The 19585-nt window shown below is 43.3% G+C and overlaps 1 protein-coding gene, 1 long non-coding RNA gene and 1 pseudogene across 5 annotated transcripts in view; 2 read left to right on the plus strand and 1 right to left on the minus strand.

The window, feature by feature from the left end:
• Nucleotides 1-19585, plus strand: part of LOC127910603 (uncharacterized) — a 42299-nt gene that overhangs the window by 10276 nt on the left and 12438 nt on the right. The gene's annotated exons all lie outside the window — the stretch shown is intronic.
• Nucleotides 800-19585, plus strand: part of LOC127910601 (general transcription factor II-I repeat domain-containing protein 2-like) — a 31224-nt pseudogene continuing 12438 nt past the window's right edge.
• Nucleotides 17020-19585, minus strand: part of LOC118401171 (beta-1,4-N-acetylgalactosaminyltransferase 3-like) — a 29477-nt gene continuing 26911 nt past the window's right edge. For all 4 annotated transcript variants that reach the window (XM_035798460.2, XM_052474889.1, XM_052474891.1 and 1 more), the window contains 6 exons: nt 19276-19529; nt 19022-19175; nt 18436-18508; nt 18172-18325; nt 17776-17902; nt 17020-17646 (listed from right to left, as the gene is read on the minus strand). In XM_035798460.2, coding sequence (XP_035654353.2) covers nt 17535-17646; nt 17776-17902; nt 18172-18325; nt 18436-18508; nt 19022-19175; nt 19276-19529 — 874 coding nt within the window. In that variant the 3' untranslated portion in view covers nt 17020-17534. The remainder of the gene's footprint in view (nt 17647-17775; nt 17903-18171; nt 18326-18435; nt 18509-19021; nt 19176-19275; nt 19530-19585) is intronic.

Raw genomic sequence — 19585 nt, forward strand, 5'->3', positions numbered from 1 at the left:
CCATTTTCTTTACATTAACGAGGAGATGGTGCTCATCACAACACTTGACAAACTTTTGGATCTCTGACCTGTACACAGTACTATCAGCATCTTGATACATCTGACCAATAACGTTGGTATCTTCTGAAAGCTTGACATTGTAATTATCAGGAATACCGCCGGTGCATTACTTTGTGTACAGTGTGAAAAAGACGGGAGAACTCACACAACCCTTCGGGGCCCCAGTGCTAATGTCTCAAGACTCAGAGAGTGTACCTTTAACTCTAACCTGGGTCCAGCTAGTCAGGAATGAGTGTTATCACCTAATGGTGTAGGGTTTAACATCCATCTGCTTCAACTGGCCCTCTGGTTACAGACTTGACTGCCATTGCATGCCATTTGTGGAGACTGCCTTTATTTATGACCGTAAACAGTAAACACTGTGGATGCTGGAAAAAGCATAAATCACCGGGGAGGCTACATCATGATAGTATCAGAGAAGTCAAAACATTGTGTTGAGAGAATGAATTACTGTAACCAGAGATATGCTTCTCTGTTTCCAGAGATATGCATGTCAGTCTAAGCACTGGAGATTAGACAGGGTTAGACTGTGGCTTGGTAGTAGGGGCTGGGATGTGACTGGGTTAGTTTGGGCTGGGATACAGGACTTTGAGAGAAGGCTGGGGCTGTGTTAGGTTGGGGTATAAGGAAATAAGAGCACTGAGGCTAGGTAAAACACAAGGTTGTGTTGAGTCTGTCATGTGAATGACCTATGGCATGGGTGTCAAACTCTGGCCCGTGGGGTAATTATATTTGGCCCGCGAGACGATACCAAATTACTACTAGAGCTGGCCCGCCGGTATTATACAGCGCATTCACCACTAATACTACGAATCCCATAATGCTCTGCTGTTTTCGCGCGCCAATCAGGACAGGACCCAGAAACGCTCTCTCCTCTGTGACAGTAGTCATAGCAACATAGACGCTACAACTGTCAGCGAGCTAACCCTTCCCAAAAATGGCGAAAAGAAAGGCAGAAAACAGGAGCTTTCTGGACAAGTGGGAGGCAGAATATCTGTTTACATATGTAAAAGACAAACCTGTTTGTCTTGTTTGTGGAGTCAACGTGGCTGTAAGTAAGGAGTACAACATTAGACGACACTATGAAACGAAACACCATGACAAATACAAGGACCTGGACATGACTCAAAGAAGCCAGAAAGTAGAGGAGATGAAAAGAAGTTTGGTTTCACAACAGAATATGTTTAAAAAAGCCACATCACAAAGCGAGGCTGCTGTAAAGGCTAGTTATATAGTGGCAGCAGAGATCGCAAAATCAGCCCGGCCCTTTAATGAGGGAGAGTTCATGAAAAAGTGCATGAAGGTTTGTGACCTCGTATGCCCAGAGAAAAAAACAAGCATTTTCAAACGTGAGTCTGAGCAGGAACACAGTAGCTAATCGCACATGTGATCTTGCCACCAATCTGTATGACCAGCTGATGGAAAAGGGAAAAGATTTTGTTGCGTTCTCCCTCGCTGTGGATGAGAGCTGCGACGCATCTGATACTGCTCAGCTGTCAGTCTTCATCCGTGGAGTGGACTCAAATCTGTGTGTTACGGAGGAGCTATTAGGATTCAAATCAATGCATGGCACAACCACAGGAAAGGAAATCTTTGAGGAGGTTTCCAAATGTGTAACTGAAATAAAGCTGCCGTGGGATAAACTCGTTGGATTAACGACAGATGGTGCGCCAGCGATGTGCGGTAAAAAGAGTGGACTGGTGGGAATGGTTCGGGAGAAGATGCGGGAAGAGAACTGTGCAGGTGAGCTAACTGTTTACCACTGCATCATACATCAGGAAGCACTGTGTGCCAAAGCCCTAAAGATGGAACATGTTATGACCACAGTAACACAGGTAGTTAACTTTATAAGAGCCAAAGGTCTAAATCACCGCCAGTTTAAATCTTTTCTGGAGGAGTGTGGTTCGGAATACGCAGACGTGCCGTATCACACAGAGGTGAGATGGCTAAGCAGAGGAAAAGTACTGAACAGATGTTTCGAGCTGCGTGAGGAAATATGTCAATTCCTGGAAACCAAAGGGAAGGATACAGCAGAGCTCCGGGAGCAAAAGTTCCTGTGTGAGCTGGCCTTTCTCTGTGACATCTCGAGCCATCTCGATGCGCTGAACCTGCAGCTTCAGGGGCGGGGGCGAATCATCACAGACATGTACGCTGCAGTGAGGGCCTTCAAAACTAAACTGTGCCTGTGGGAGAATCAGATGCTGCAAGGAAACCCTTGCCATTTTCCCTGCTGCCAATCCATAAAAGCGCAGATCTCTACCGCCGTGTTCCCATGCGCACAGTTTTCTGAAAAACTCAGTGTTCTCGCCGCTGAGTTTAGCCGGCGATTTGCCGACTTCGATGCCCAGAAATGCAAGTTTGAACTGCTTAGTAATCCCTTCGCAGTTGATGTGGAAAATGCACCAACCAACGTCCAAATGGAGCTGATTGAACTCCAGTGCAACGACACGCTGAAGTCAAAGTATGATGCTGTGGGCGCCGCACAGTTTCCACGGTTCATCCCTGACACAATGCCTCAGCTCCGCACACAAGCTGCTCAGATGCTCTCCATGTTCGGCAGCACGTATCTATGCGAGCAACTTTTCTCCTCGATGAAGATGACCAAAACAACTCACAGGAGACGTCTGACTGATGAACATCTTCGCTCGATAGTGAGGATTTCTTCAGCTCAGAGCTTGAGCCCAGACATTGATGAACTAGCATCCAAGAAGAGATGCCAGGTATCTGGCTTGGGCACATCAGATTAGACCAGTGTGCAATAATTAACGTTTTCTTTATGCACTTTTTCTTGCTACAAGGCATGGGCTTGAATGGTTGATTGATTTATTATCATTTTATTTGTAAAATTATTAGCCAGTGGAAAAAGTTGATTTTGGTATTTAAATCAGAAGGCTGCAAATAGAAAAGAGGCATACAATTTTTATTTAAATTTTATTTATTTAATAAATGAATACCATTGATATGTTTTTTCATTTGAAATTCGATTTTGCATGTCTCCACTATTAAATTATATATTGTATGGTAATAAGCGATGCTTGTTCCATATTCAATGTTAAAGCAAAACTTGTTTGGGTCCATATTAAAAGGTTAATTTGTTCAATGTTGCCCCGTGACTTTGTTCAGGTTTTACATTTTGGCCCACTGGGTATTTGAGTTTGACACCCCTGACCTATGGTGTAGCAGCGGCTGGGGGGGGGGGAGACATGGAGAGGAACAGGCAGCAGCATTGTGTTGAGAACCGACATAGTAGCAGAAAGGTTACTGAATAAATAGAACACAGTAGAACATCTGCTGTTGACCAAACATACCCCAGGCACTTCGCAGTAGACTACATTCTCACTCACACACACACACAAACGTAGTCCCTCACTCACTCATCCTATAGCACACAATACACTCCTTAATCAATCAATCAATCAATCAATCCGCCTGGCTACTCCTACCTCGGCCAACAGCTCCGGCCCCCCCGCAGCTCCTCGCCCAAGCCTCTCCAGGCTCTCCTTTACCCAAATCCAGATAACAGATGTTCTGAAAGAGCTGCAAAACCTGGACCCGTATAAATCAGCTGGGCTTGACAATCTGGACCCTCTATTTCTGAAACTATCCGCCGCCATTGTCGCAACCCCTATTACCAGCCTGTTCAACCCTCTCTTTCATATCGTCTGAGATCCCCAAGGATTGGAAAGCTGCTGCAGTCATCCCCCTCTTCAAAGGGAGACACCCTGGACCCAAACTGTTACAGACCTATATCCATTCTGCCCTGCCTATCTAAGGTCTTCGAAAGCCAAGTCAACAAACAGGTCACTGACCATCTCGAATCCCACCGTACCTTCTCCGCTATGCAATCTGGTTTCCGAGCCGGTCATGGGTGCAACTCAGCCACACTCAAGGTACTAAACGACATCATAACCGCCATCGATAAAAGACAGTACTGTGCAGCCGTCTTCATCGACCTTGCCAAGGCTTTCGACTCTGTCAATCACCAGATTCTTATCGGCAGTCTCAGTAGCCTCGGTTTTTCGGATGACTGCCTTGCCTGGTTCACCAATTACTTTGCAGACAGTTCAGTGTGTCAAATCGGAGGGCATGCTGTCGAGTCCTCTGGCAGTCTCTATGGGGGTGCCACAGGGTTCAATTCTCGGGCCGACTCTTTTCTCTGTATATATCAATGATGTTAGTCTTGCTGCGGGCGATTCCCTGATCCACCTCTACGCAGACGACACCATTCTATATACTTTCGGCCCGTCATTGGACACTGTGCTATCTAACTTCCAAACGAGCTTCAATGCCATACAACACTCCTTTCGTGGCCTCCAACTGCTCTTAAACGCTAGTAAAACCAAATGCATGCTTTTCAACCGATCGCTGCCTGCACCCGCATGCCCGACTAGCATCACCACACTGGATGGTTCCGACCTTGAATATGGGGACACCTATAAGTACCTAGGTGTCTGGCTAGACTGCAAACTCTCCTTCCAGACCCATATCAAACATCTCCAATCGAAAATCAAATCAAGAGTCGGCTTTCTATTCCGCAACAAAGCCTCCTTCACCCACGCTGACCAAGCTTACCCTAGTAAAACTGACTATCCTACCGATCCTCGACTTCGGCGATGTCATCTACAAAATCGCTTCCAACACTCTACTCAGCAAACTGGATGCAGTTTATCACAGTGCCATCCGTTTTGTCACTAAAGCACCTTATACTACCCACCACTGCGACTTGTATGCTCTAGTCGGCTGGCCCTCGCTACATATTCCTCGCCAGACCCACTGGCTCCAGGTCATCTACAAGGCCATGCTAGGTAAAGCTCCGCCTTATCTCAGTTCACTGGTCACGATGGCAACACCCATCCGTAGCACGCGCTCCAGCAGGTGTATCTCACTGATCATCCCTAAAGCCAACACCTCATTCGGCTGCCTTTCGTTCCAGTACTCTGCTGCCTGTGACTGGAACGAATTGCAAAAATCGCTGAAGTTGGAGACTTTTATCTCCCTCACCAACTTCAAACATCAGCTATCTGAGCAGCTAACCGATCGCTGCAGCTGTACATAATCTATTGGTAAATAGCCCACCCATTTTCACCTACCTCATCCCCACAGTTTTTATTTATTTACTTTTCTGCTCTTTTGCACACCAATATCTCTACCTGTACATGATCATCTGATCATTTATCACTCCAGTGTTAATCTGCAATATTGTAATTTTTCACCTACCTCCTCATGCCTTTTGCACACATTGTATATAGACTCCCCTTTTTTTCTACTGTGTTATTGACTTGTTAATGGTTTACTCCATGTGTAACTCTGTGTTGTCTGTTCACACTGCTATGCTTTATCTTGGCCAGGTCGCAGTTGCAAATGAGAACTTGTTCTCAACTAGCCTACCTGGTTAAATAAAGGTGAAATAAAAAATAAAAAATAAAATGTATTTATAAAGCCCTTTTTACATTAGCCGAAGTTACAAAGTGCTATACAGAATCTCAGCCTAAAACCGCTAACAGCAAGCAATGCAGATGTAGAAGCACGGTGGCTAGGAAAAACTCTCTAGAAAGGCAGGAACCTAGGAAGAAACCTAGAGAGGAACCAGGCTCTGAGGGGTGGCCAGTCCTCTTCTGGCTGTGCCGGGTGGAGATTATAACAGTACATTGCCAAGATGTTTAAACGTTCATAGATGACCAGCAGGGTCAAATAATAACAATCACAGTGGTTCTAGAGGGTGCCACAGGTCAGCACCTCATGAGTAAATGTCAGTTGGCTTTTCATATTCGATCATTCAGAGATAGAGACAGCAGGTGCGGTAGAGAGAGAGCGAGTCGAAAATAGCAGATCCGGGACAAGGTAGCACATCTGGTGAACAAGTACGGCGCCCTTAACCACTGCGCCACCCGAGAGGCCCCGAAAAATGCCTTTTAAGACTATGACCAACAATGTTCTATGAATCTTAATGGATCAAATGCTTGCACTGATGGGTTTGTGGTGATAGCTATGAGAACCATTCCAAACAATCAGAAGGATCTGAAGGCTCTGTTTAAGAGACTACAAACCTCCTGTCTCTAGCTGACATTACTCACACTCAGGCACCTGCCTCCAGGTTCTATAGTGTGTTTTTCCCTGGGTATGGAGTTTCTGTGCCCTAGACCAAATCTCTAGACACTAGAAAATTGGAAATGTTGCTCGAAATTCCCTGAAACAATTGGATGAGGAATTAAAAGATTTGCGTAAATTGGCTCTGCAAAACAGAGAGGCTCTTGACTATCTTTTGGCAGGTCAAGGGGACACTCATGCAATCATTGGCGATGAATGTTGAACTTTTGTCCCAGATCACTCTTCTAATATGACTGATCTTGCCAAATATATTGCCACTGTTGCTAAGAATAATTCCCCACAACTAGAGTGGGCACCTGTAACTTGGTTGGAATCCCTGTTTGGAAGTTGGGGATCCCAAATTGCCAAATGGGCTGCAGCGTGTGTTTTTTGCTTAGTTTGCATAATTTTGTTAATAACATGCTGTGTATTTTTTATTAATTCACTCCCGTTAATAGAAGTATAACCTCTATTATGATGATAGTATTACCATACTAATTAGATTGTATAACCTAGAATGAAGGATTTCAAAGTGTCTATCTCATAAAAATGTTAACAATTATTATCATAGAAGTGATACATTTAGGGAAAGTGGATGAAAAATGTATAGTCAATAAAAAAAAGTGGTCAGATGAAGCAGATGCTAAGCTACAGGACTGTTTTGCTAGCACAGACTGGAATATGTTCCGGGATGCTTCCGAATACGCTCGTCGGATGTGGCAGGGCTTGCAAACTGTTACAGACTACAAAGGGAAGCACAGCCAAGAGCTGCCTAGTGACACGAGCCTACCAGACGAGCTAAATTACTTCTATGCTCACTTCGAGTTAAGTAACACTGAAACATGCATGAGAGCATCAGCTGTCCCAGACGACTGTGTGATCACACTCTCCTCAGCCGATATGAGTAAGACCTTTAAACAGGTCAACATTCACAAGGCCGCAGGGCCAGACGGATTACCAGGACATGTACTCCGAGCACGTGCTGACCAACTGGCTAGTGTCTTCACTGAGATTTTCAACCCCTCCTTGTATGAGTCTGTAATACCAACATGTTTCAAGCAGACCACCATAGTCCCTGTGCTCAAGAACACTAAGGTAACCTGCCTAAATTACTACCAACCCGTAGCACTCACGTCTGTAGCCATGAAGTGCTTTGAAAGGCTGGTCATGGCTCACATCAACACCATTATACTAGAAACCCAAGACCCACTCCAATTTGCATACCGTCCTAACAGATCCACAGATTATGCAATCTCTATTGCACTCCACACTGCCCTTTCCCACCTGGACAAAAGGAACACCTAGTATGTGAGAATGCTATTCATTGACAACAGCTCAGCGTTCAACACCATAGAGCCCTCAAAGCTCATCACTAAGCAAAGAACCCTGGGACTAAACACCTCCCTCTGCAACTGGATCCTGGATTTCCTGACGGGCCATCCCCAGGTGGTAAGGGTAGGTAACAACACATCCGCCACTCTGATCCTCAAGACATGGGCCCCTCAGGGGTGAGTGCTCAGTCCCCCTCTCTACTTTCTGTTCACTCATGCCTGCATGGCAAGGCACGACTCTAACACTATCATTAAGTTTGCCGATGACACAACAGTGATAGGCCTGATCAAGGACGAGACAGCCTATAGGGTGGAGGTCAAAGACCAGTGCCAGGACAACAACCTCTCCCTCAACGTGATCAAGACAAAGGAGATGATTGTGGACTACAGGAACAGGAGGACCTGGCACACCCTCATTCTCATTGACAGGGCTGTAGTGGAGCAGGTTGAGCGCTTTAAGTTCCTTGGTGTCCACATCACCAACAAACTAACATGGTCCAAACACACCAAGACAGTCGTGAAGAGGGCACGACAAAATCTATTCCACTTTAGGAGACTGAAAAGATTGGGCAAGGGTCCTCAGATCCTCAAAAGGTTCTACAGCTTCACCATCGAGAGCATCCTGACTGGTTGCATCACTGCTTGGTATGGCAACTGCTCGGCCTCTGACCGCAAGGCGTTATAGAGTGTTGTGCGTATGGCCCAGTAAATTTATTTAATTTCTTTTGGAGATTATTTCCTTTTCAAACAACCAAAAGTGAGCAGGTGTAATCTGAATAAAGGGGAAACGGCCATTCTTGAACATAGGATGAGACATTCCTATTATTAACTATTTGACCTCTCACTAAACATTAGACCTCTCATGTTAACATTAGAAGCCTACTCCCTAAGTTTGTTTTACTCACTGCTTTAGCACACTCTGCCAACCCAGATGTCTTAGCCGTGTCTGAATCCTGGCTTAGGAAAACCACCAAAAACCTTGAAATTTCCATTCCTAACTATAACGTTTTCCACCAAGATAGAACTGCCAAAGGGGGAGGTGTTGCGATCTACTGCAAAGATAGCCTGCAGAGTTCTGTATTACTATCCAAGTCTGTACCCAAACAATTTGAGCTCCTACTTCTAAAAAATGCACCTTTCCAGAAACAAGTCTCTCACTGTTGCCGCTTGCTATAGACCTCCCTCTGCCCCCAGCTGTGCCCTCGATACCATATGTGAATTGATTGCCCCCCATCTATCTTCTGACCTCGTGCTACTAGGTGACCTAAACTGGGACATGCTTAACACCCCGGCCATCCTACAAACTAAGCTTGATGCCCTCAATCTCACACAAATTATCAATGAATTTACCACGTACAACCCCAAATCAGTAAACACAGGCACCCTCATAGATGTCATCCTAACTATTTCGCCCTACAAATACACCTCTGCTGTTTTCAATCAAGATCTCAGCGATCACTGCCTCAATGTCTGCATCCGTAATGGGTTTGCGACCAAACGACCACCCCTCATCACTGTCAAACGCTCCCTGAAACACTTCTGTGAGCAGGCCTGTCTAATCGACCTGGCCGGGGTATCCTGGAATGACATTGACCTCATCCCGTCAGTAGATGATGCCTGGCTATTCTTTAAAAGTGCCTTCCTCACCATCTTAAATAAGCATGCCCCTCTCAAAAAAATGTAGAACTAGGAATAGATATAGTCCTTGGTTCACTCCAGACCTGTCTGCCCTTGACCAGCACAAAAACATCCTGTGGCGTTCTGCATTAGCATCGAATAGCCCCCGTGATATGCAACTTTTCGGGGAAGTTAGAAACAAATATACACAGGCAGTTAGAAAAGTTAAGGCAAGCTTTTTCAGACAGAAATTACATCCTATAGTACTAACTCAAAAAAGTTCTGGGACACTGTAAAGTCCATGGAGAATAAGAGCACTGTCATCACCGATAAATCCACTATAATTGAGAATTTCAATAAGCATTTCTTCGGCTGGCCATGCTTTCCACTTGGCTACCCCTACCCCGGTCAACTGCCCGGCACCCGCCACAGCAACCCGCCAAAGCCCTCACCATTTCTCCTTTACCCAAATCCAGATAGCTGATGTTCTGAAAGAGCTGCAAAATCTGGACCCCTACAAATCAGCCTGGCTAGACCATCTGGACCCTGTCTTTGTAAAATTATCTGCTGAAATTGTTGCAACCCCTATTACGAGCCTGTTCAACCTCTCTTTCGTATCGTCTGAGATTCCCTAAGATTGGAAAGCCGCCGCAGTCATCCCCCTCTTCAAAGGGGGTGACACTCTAGACCCAAACTGCTACATACCTATATCTATCCTACCCTGTCTTTCTAAGGTCTTCGAACGCCAAGTTAACAAACAGATTATTGGCCATTTCGAATCCCACCATACCTTCTCCGCTATGCAATCTGGTTTCAGAGCTGATCATGGGTGCACCTCAGCCACGCTCAAGGTTCTAAACGACATCATAACCGCCATCGATAAGAGACATTACTGTGCAGCTGTATTCATCGACCTGGCTAAGGCTTTCGACTCTGTCAATCACAACATTCTTATTAGCAGACTCGACAGCCTTGGTTTCTCGAATGATTGCCTCGCCTGGTTTACCAATTACTTCTCTGATAGAGTTCAGTGTGTCAAATCGGAGGGACTGTTGTCCGGACCTCTGACAGTCTCTGTGTGTGCCACAGGGTTAAATTCTCGGGCCGACTCTCTTTTCTGTATACATCAATGATGTTGCTCTTGCTGCTGGTGATTCTCTGATCCACCTCTACGCAGACGACACCATTCTGTATACTTCTGGCCCCTCCTTAGACACTGTGTTAACTAACCTCCAGAAGAGCTTCAATGCCATACAACTCTCCTTCCGTGGCCTCCAACTGCTCTTAAATGCAAGTAAAACTAAATGCCTGCTATTCAATCGATCACTGCCTGCACCTGCTCGCCCGTCCAGCATCACTACTCTGGACAGCTCTGACTTAGAATACGTGGACAACTACAAATACCTGGGTGCCTGGTTAGACTGTAACTCTCCTTCCAGACTCACATTAAGCATCTCCAATCCAAAATTAAATCTAGAATCAGCTTCCTATATCGCAACAAAGCATCCTTCACTCATGCTGCCAAACATACCCTCGTAAAACTGACCATCCTACCGATCCTCGACTTCGGTGATGTCATCTATAAAATAGCTTCCAACACTCTACTCAACAAACTGGATGCAGTCTATCACAGTGCCATCCGTTTTGTCACCAAAGCCCCATACACTACCCACCATTGCGACCTCGCTTCATACTCGTCGCCAAATCCACTGACTACAGGTTATCTACAAGTTTCTGTAAAGCGCCACCTTATCTCAGCTCACTGGTCACCATAGCAGCACCCAGTCGTAGCACGCGCTCCAGCAGGTATATCTCACTGGTCACCCCCAAAGCCAATTCCTCCTTTGGTCGTCTTTCCTTCCAGTTCTCTGCTGCCCATGACTGGAACGAAATGCAAAAATCTCTGAAGCTGGAGACTCACATCTCCCTCACTAGCTTTAAGCACCAGCTGTCAGAGCAGCTTACAGATCACTGCACTTGTACATAGCCCATCTGTAAACAGCCCATCTATCTACCTACCTCATCCCCATACTGGTATTTTTTTTTTTCTCCTTTGAACCCCTGTATCTCTACCTGCACATTCATCTTCTGCCGATCTACCATTCCAGTGTTTAATTGCTATATTGTAATTACTTCGCCACCATGGCCTATTTATTTCCTTAACTTACCTCATTTGCACTCACTGTATATAGACTTTTTGTTTTCTTTTGTTCTACTGTATTATTGACTGTATGTTTTGATTATACTCTGATGTTGTATGTGTCGAATTGCTACGCTTTACCTTGGCCAGGTCGCAGTTGCAAATGAGAACTTGTTCTCAACTGGCCTACCTGGTTAAATAAAGGTGAAAAAAAAGAAAGAACAAGACCTCTCACTAAACAAAAGTTATACTTAAATCTGAACTGGTTCTCTAGTAAATTTAAATATAACTTTTGTATGACTAATGCATTTAGTGAGAGGTCTAATGCTTTAATATTGAATCATTTCTGCCCTCCGAATTCATATTCGTTATATAAATAGCCCCTTTTAATTGTGTCTGGCTTGCCATTCCAAATAAAATTGAATATTTTTTGCTCATATAATTTAAAAATAAGGTCACTACGTGTAGGCAAAACCATAAGAAAATAGGTCAACTGTGATATGACTAAAGAGTTAATCAGGGTGATTTATCTACAAATAGACAGGTAGTTTCCTTTCCATGGTGGCAAGATCTTATCTATTTTTGCTAACTTTCTATAAAAATGTATAGGAGCGAGATAATTTCTTTATTTTGGGATTTGTGTACCGAGTATGTCCACATCTCCGTCAGCCCATTTAATTGGTAAACTACACAGTAATGTAAAATGTGAATTTTTTTTAGTGATCCAATACATAATATAATAAATACACTTATCATAATTTGGTTTTATCCAGAGAGGATAGCAAAAGTATCTAGATCCTCTGAGGCCGTGGAGAGATTCTAATTGTGGTTTTAAAAGAAAACATGTATCATCAGCATACAATGATGAAACACCTTAGTTTTTAAGCCACGGATGTCTAATCCTTTAATATTATTGTTTGATCTAATTTTAACAGCTAACATTTCGATGGAAATAATAAATATAGTGGACAACCTTGTTTTACTCCTCTAGATAGTTTAAAACTTTCTGTAGCTATTATTTACTATTTTACACCTAGGGTTACTATACATAACTTTAACCCATTTTATAAGAGATTCCCCAAAATTGGAATATTCTAGGCATTTATATAAACTCCAGTTGTACTTTATCAAAAGCCTTTTCAAAATCAGCTATGAAAACCAGGACTGGTGTCCCCGATATTTCATAGTATTCTATTGTTTCCAGTACTTGTCTTATATTATCTCCAATGTATTGTCCATGTAAAAAACCTGTCTGACTAGGATGAATCATATCTGACAATACTTTTTTAATTCTATGCGCCAAGCATTTTGCTAGAATTTTTGCATCACAACACTGAAGTGTAAGAGATCTCTCATTTTAACTTTATATAACTTTATAATTTACTTTACTTCCTCTTTCAAAATATCATTCGGTGAATCATGCGTGACTCCATCATTTGTAACAACTTTCAATAAAACATTTTTGGTGGCATTTCTATGTTGAAGATTGAAAAAGAATTTGGTGCGTTTTCCCCCATATTCCATCCAGTTCACTTTATTTTTATAATATATTACACTGGATCTTTCTTGAATAAGTTCTTCCATTTCTTTTTGTTTTTCCTCCAACTTATTCTGTGCCTCTATGGTAGTTTTTATTGCTATCTAACTGTACTGTTAGTCCTTCAATTTCCTTTGTTAATATGGACTCTTTTGATCTAAATTGCTTTTGTTTTATAGAGGAGTACTGAATTGCATGGCCTCTAAAGGCACATTTAAAAGTGTCCCATACAATAAGGGGATCTGCTGTACCTATGTTATGTCTGAAAAAGTCTGTTATAAATTCTTCTGTTGTAGTCCTAAACAAGTTATCATCTTGTAGGCTTTGATTAAATTTCCAACATCCTCGCCCACGTGTAAATTATGTAAGAGTAATATATATGCCAATTATGTGATGATCCGATCGCATTCTGTCCCCTATCAACACTTTTTAAACTTTTGGTGCCAGATAGAATGGCATAAGAAAGTAGTCAAGACGACTACCTTGATTAAGCCTCCGCCATGTATATCTAACTAGGTCAGGGTATTTAAGTCTCCATATATCCACTAATTTCAATATATCCATGACATTCATTACTTTCTTAAGTGCCTGAGGGAGATAGTTTGCAGTGTGATTTCCTTTCCGGTCCATAGAGGTATTTAAGACTGTAATAAAATCTCCCACCATAATAGTCTAGATGCTAAACTACAGGACAGTTTTGCATTCACAGACTGAAACATGTTCCGGGATTCTTCCGATGGCATTGAGGAGTACACCACATCAGTCACTGGCTTCATCAATAATAAATGTATAATGTATTTTAAAACAGTACAACCATGATAGGACAATAAATAAGACGTATAATTCATTATTAAAAGTATATCCATCATCTGAACAACATTGAAAGCTCTCTCACACCCCTGCTCACAGCAATACATTGGCTCTGGGATATGCAACCATTTCCTTTCTAACTCAACACCACACTTTCCCAAACATAACAAAAATAATAATAAATAAACACATGCCACACCATCCACACATACTGTGTCTTCTGTTTACTGAGTGTTTATCTTCACCATGTTGAATTAGTGCTTGTGTGTTCCAATTACTTATATTTGAAGATGTATAGAATTGTTTAATTATTTTCCTCGTCTATAAGAACTTTGTCATTTTTAAAATAACCATGGAGTAGTCTTTGTGTTTCTGAACAACTGGTTATCAATATATAGTTTATCGACGATGAGAGCTACTTGTTTCCCTTTTAATCTATTTTCCTTGAAAATTGGATACAGAACTTTACTCCGTTCTGCAATTTCCTTCGGGAACTGATCATTCATGCAAATTTTGGTCCCAGCAAGTCTTAAACCCAGGCTTTTAACCATTATTTTATCCTTAAAGGAAGCAAATTTGGCAATGATTGGGCGTTCATACCTTTGCCCTCTCTGTCCAAAGCGGTGTACATGTTCGAGTTGGATTTTGTCGATAGCGCCGCGTGGAATCTGAAGCATTGTAAGGAGGAACTTTCTCTTGGATACCTGTAAGTACCAGATTATCTCTCATGGATCTAGTCTGTATGTTAAGCAAGGTTTCTATCAGAACAATGTTCTCCTTTTTAAGTTAATTCACTTCGGGTTCAATCGTATTGACTGTCCCTTTTAGCTTCTTTGTTTCCTTCTCCAATGTCACAGATTTTTCGTCACTCATCTCGAGGCTTGCCTTCAACACTTTTATATCCTTACTGTCTAATTCAAGTATACCCAGTTTGTCATTTATTGATTTTAACAGATCGGTTTCGACCTTTACCATCCCCGGTGGTGAAAATATTAAATCGTCTGTGTCTGTAGAAGAGTCACGTTTTCGTTTTGAAATCGGTTCCCCTGTTTTACTCTCCATGTTTGGGTGTTGCTTGTTTTCATAATATTTGTCGATAAACGTCTCTTGTCTTAAGATTTGTTTTGTGTTATTATCCAGATTGAAGGATATCCCCCAACAGATTGTGTAGTGCCAATATTTAGTCTAACTTGCCGATATTGAATATTACGTTTTTGTCTTGAGGTGCTCGACATAACAACGTTCAGTCCGCCATTACCTGTCTCAGTCCCGCCCTCTCTGTGTGTTCTTTGTCACGTTGCCGAGTGTGTGTAGGCCCTGTTGTGTAGGCCCTGTTGCAATCAGACAGACATTAACACCATAGAGAATTATTTATTTCAGCTTTTATGTCTTTCATCACATTCCCAGTGGGTCAGAAGTTTACATACACTCAATTAGTATTTGGTAGCATTGCCTTTAATTGTTTAACTTGGGTCAAACGTTTCAGGTAGCCTTCCACAAGCTTCCCACAATATATTGGGTGAATTTTGGCCCATTCCTCCTGACTGAGCTGGTATAACTGAGTCAGGTTTGTAGGCCTCCTTGCTCGCACACGCCTTTGCAGTTCTGCACACAAATTTTCTGTAGGATTGAGGTAAGGGCTTTGTGATGTCCACTCCAATACCTTGACTTTGTTGTCCTTAAGCCATTTTGCTACAACTTTGGAAGTATGCTTGGGGTCATTGTCCATTTGGAAGACCTATTTGCGACCAAGCTTTAACTTCCTGACTGATGTCTTGAGATGTTGCTTCAATATATCCACATCATTTTCCAACCTCATGATGCCATCTATTTTGTGAAGTGCACCAGTTCCTCCTGCAGCAAAGCACCCCCACAACATGATGCTGCCACCCCGTGCTTCACGGTTGGGATGGTGTCCTTCGGCTTGCAAGCCTCCCCCTTTTTCCTCCAAACATAACAATGGCCATTATGGCCAAACAGTTCTATTTTTGTTTCATCAGACCAGTGGACATTTCTCCAAAAAGTACGATCTTTGTCCCCATGTGCAGTTGCAAACTATAGTCTGGCTTTTTTTATTGCGGTTTTGGAGCAATGACTTCTTCCTTGTTGAGTGGCCTTTCAGGTTATGTTGACACAGGACTTGTTTTACTATGGATATAGATACTTCTGTACCTGTTTCCTCCAGCACCTTCACAAGGTCCTTTGCTGTTGTTCTGGGATTAATTTGCACTTCTCGCACCAAAGTGCGTTCATCTCTAGGAGACAGAACACGTCTCCTTCCTGAGCGGTATGACGGCTGTGGTTCCATGGTGTTTATACTTGCGTACTATTGTTTGTACAGATGAATGTGGTACCTTCAGGCGTTTGGAAATTTCTCCCAAGGATGAATCATACTGGTGGAGGTCTTTTCTGAGGTATTGGCTGATTTCTTTTGATTTTCCCATGATGTCAAGCAAAGAGGCACTGAGTTTGAAGGTAGGTCTTGAAATACATCCACAGGAACACTTCCAATTAACTCAAATGAAGTAAATTAGCCTATCAGAAGCTTCTAAACCATGACATCCTTTTCTGGAATTTTCCAAGCTGTTTAAAGGCACAGTTAACTTAGTGTATGTAAACTTCTGACCCACTGGAATTGTGATACAGTGAATTATAAGGGAAATAATATGTCTGTAAACATTTGTTGGAAAAATGACTTGTGTCATGCACAAAGTAGATGTCCTCACCGACTTGCTAAAACTATAGTTTGTTAACAAGAAATGTGTGGAGTGGTTGAAAAACTAGTTTTAATGACTCCAACCTAAGTGCATGTAAACTTCCGACTTCAACTGTATATACAAGGTCCTGTGATACCCCTTATCCTATTGTGAAATAGAAAACAACAGTTTGCATTTAACTGACATGTTCAGGTTGTACTTCCCAATTCCAAAAGTTTTCTCATTTTAGAGGAGCTGTAGAGAAGGCGCAGTGTTGCATAAAAAAATTGTTAACTTGCTTAAAATCTCTCCAAACACCTTTGGGTGCGGGATCCTCTGAAGTATAATCCAAAGAAAATGAAATGGACAGCGCTTTGAAGGACACATTCAATAGGCACAATGTCACATCCAAGAGTCAGTAGTAGAGCTCTGAGGTAGTAGAGCTATACAGCAAGCACTCGGGTGAATTCAGGGCTTCATGATGCACATTGCTTTAAGGGAAATATCCCCATCCAGTACAGTAAGCCCCCCATGCCTCAATAATAGTCTCTTCTATCAGAAGTCATCCCCCCCCCATCTTAATTCATTATATTAATAAAACCATGTTTTAAACTGAAATAAAGTATTACACTGGTAGAATAAAGTGTAACATTGGTGCATCCTGTCATTGTCAATAAATAAGCACGGTCCTGATTACATACAAATACTGTATGATCACTGATATTTAACAAGGTGTGTGTGTGTGTGTGTGTGTGTGTGTGTGTGTGTGTGTGTGTGTGTGTGTGTGTGTGTGTGTGTGTGTGTGTGTGTGTGTGTGTGTGTGTGTGTGTGTGTGTGTGTGTGTGTGTGTGTGTGTGTGTGTGTGTGTGTGTGTGTACTGATTCAGACTTGGGTGAGTGGACTCTCTGGCTAACTAGTAGTACTGTGGACCTCCATGTTAAGATTTAAGTACCTCTGCACGAGCTCAGCTCTTCTTCCAGGACAGTTAGTACTATGTTCTGTATTTCATAATCACCACACCCTCAAACAGTTTGAATGACAGGAGATATCACCCAATGGTATGTCAGGAATCTCCTCTGTCCTGCCCTCTCGTTAACCAGTCGACAGCTGTAAATGGCTGATGCGAGGAGTGCGGAAATTAAAGTGCGCCAGTTTCCTTGATTTCCTTGTGGCCACGGATGTGTCGTCGTGAGTTACAGCTGTGTCGTAGTGGGTTATGGCTGCATCATTGTACAATTTGGCTGTGTGGTTGTGGGTTACGTGCCACTGCGTTGAGTGCGCCGGTTCCACATGCCACGTTTAGAATGGTAGTGATGCAGGAAGTTCCTCAGGTAGATACGCTCCACCTCCAGACCCGACTGCAGAATCCTGACACAGAGCAGGGGAGAGCAACAAAATTCTATTAAAGATCAGATTGTTAGAGCAGGCATGAGCAATAAAACACACACAGACATGCACCAAACAACCCAACACAGACAAACAAACAAACACACACACCTGTCCAGCAGCTCCCAGTCCTCTCCGCCCCAGCGGTCAGTGAAGTCGTGTGTGTTCATGCCTCCTGCTGCATCCAGGTCAGACTTATAGATCCCCAGCAGACCAAACCCATTCACCTCCCAGTAACCTGGAACACAGCGAGAGACGAGAGAGAAATAAAGAGAGGGGGAGGTGTGTGTGTGTGTGTATATCAGTGGAGGCTGGTGAGAGAATCTATTGGAGGACGGCCTCATTGCAATGGCTAGAATATAATATATCGAATGGAGTCAATCATGTGGTTTCCATATGTTTGATGTGTTTGATAACCATTACTTTTATTCCATACCAGTCATTAAAATGAGCCTGTCCTCCTATAGCTTCTCCCACCAGCCTCCTCTGATGTGTGTGTGCGTGTACCTCTGGGCTCCTTGGGCGTAGCTCCACAGTCCAGTCTCATGACGATGGGGGCGAAGGCCATGTGTCCCTCCACACAGTGTTTCCTGACTGAGTCGACGATGGACGGGGGGAAGTGGATGTGAAGGTCACACAGAAACGCTATACTGTGCTCATCCTGAGGAGGAAGAGAGAATATTCATGCCCATTTCATGAAACTAAGGACACAAAACAGGACACACCCAGTCTATCACATAGTGATGGTGTCACTGAGGATGTCATACTCACATTGATGAGGTCGATGCCAGCCTGTAGACCAGCGGAACGCTCAAAGTTTCCACTCAGCTTCACGTACTGGTACCTGGTACACAGAGGCATGAATCAGGGGTGAACGTTATCAGGGGTGAAAGTAAGCCATACGATTAAAACATTAGCCTATCACAATAAATAAAATAAAGATGCCAACAAAACTGTAGGCTATAACACCATCATTAACCATTACCGCATCTCAGCCACTTGAAAAATGTGTAAATTGAGTTGAAAACTGGTAGTATGTGCTACAAAATCTGGTGTGGTTTCGTCTCTGCGATGAGAATGTTGTGACATTTTGCCAAGGCATAGATGAATGTCCGAGACAGAGACAACAGTGGAATGCATCAACCTAAACTCAATCTAGGCTCCATGTGTCTCAATTCCAAAATGTCATTCCACTTTTTTGTGATTTGTAACAGATGTATTTCCATCACTGTTTGGATGCTGAAGTTATTTTAGAGTGGAGGAATGTGCCCAGGTAGTCTACGGGAGCCTTTGAGGTGATTTGTTTGACAATGTTATTAACATTTGATTACTTGTGCTTATGGCACACTCTGCGTACCTGTGCAGCGTGGATGCCTTTAGTGCTGCCTCTATATCCATGTCAGTGCTGTTGTAGTCAGTGATGATGAGGTTGAAGTAGGGATCTCCAGTGGTCTGGTACAGACCCTCCATGTCATCTATCAGCTGCTGCACCCAGCGGGCCTGGTTCTTTACTGAAACACACAAGCACGTACACACAGAGTAATACATCCTTATGTCACCATACAACATTAGGAGAGTAACAGTGCATGTGTGTGTGTGTGTGTGTGGTACCTGGTACTATGAAGTGTACAGTGGCAGTCGGGTTCCAGTGGAAGCCTAGAGGCTTGCATAGCAACGTCTCAGGGGCACGGCGAAGGACTCCCCTGGGGCGAGATCGATTATGGCGAATCAGAGCATAGATGTAGTGTGACAAACGAAGGTGTTGGCCAGTCATGTCCCTTAGCTCCAGCTCCAGGAAGTACCTGCTGCCCTGAACCCCATCCACTTTCCTCTCAACATTCAGCACACGCACCAGGGAGAAATGCCTAGGGAGGGACAGAGGGACAGGGTTAACACAAACTTCCACACACACATGTACTGT

Source organism: Oncorhynchus keta, chromosome 22, assembly GCF_023373465.1.
Source record: "Oncorhynchus keta strain PuntledgeMale-10-30-2019 chromosome 22, Oket_V2, whole genome shotgun sequence".
Taxonomy (NCBI): domain Eukaryota; kingdom Metazoa; phylum Chordata; class Actinopteri; order Salmoniformes; family Salmonidae; genus Oncorhynchus; species Oncorhynchus keta.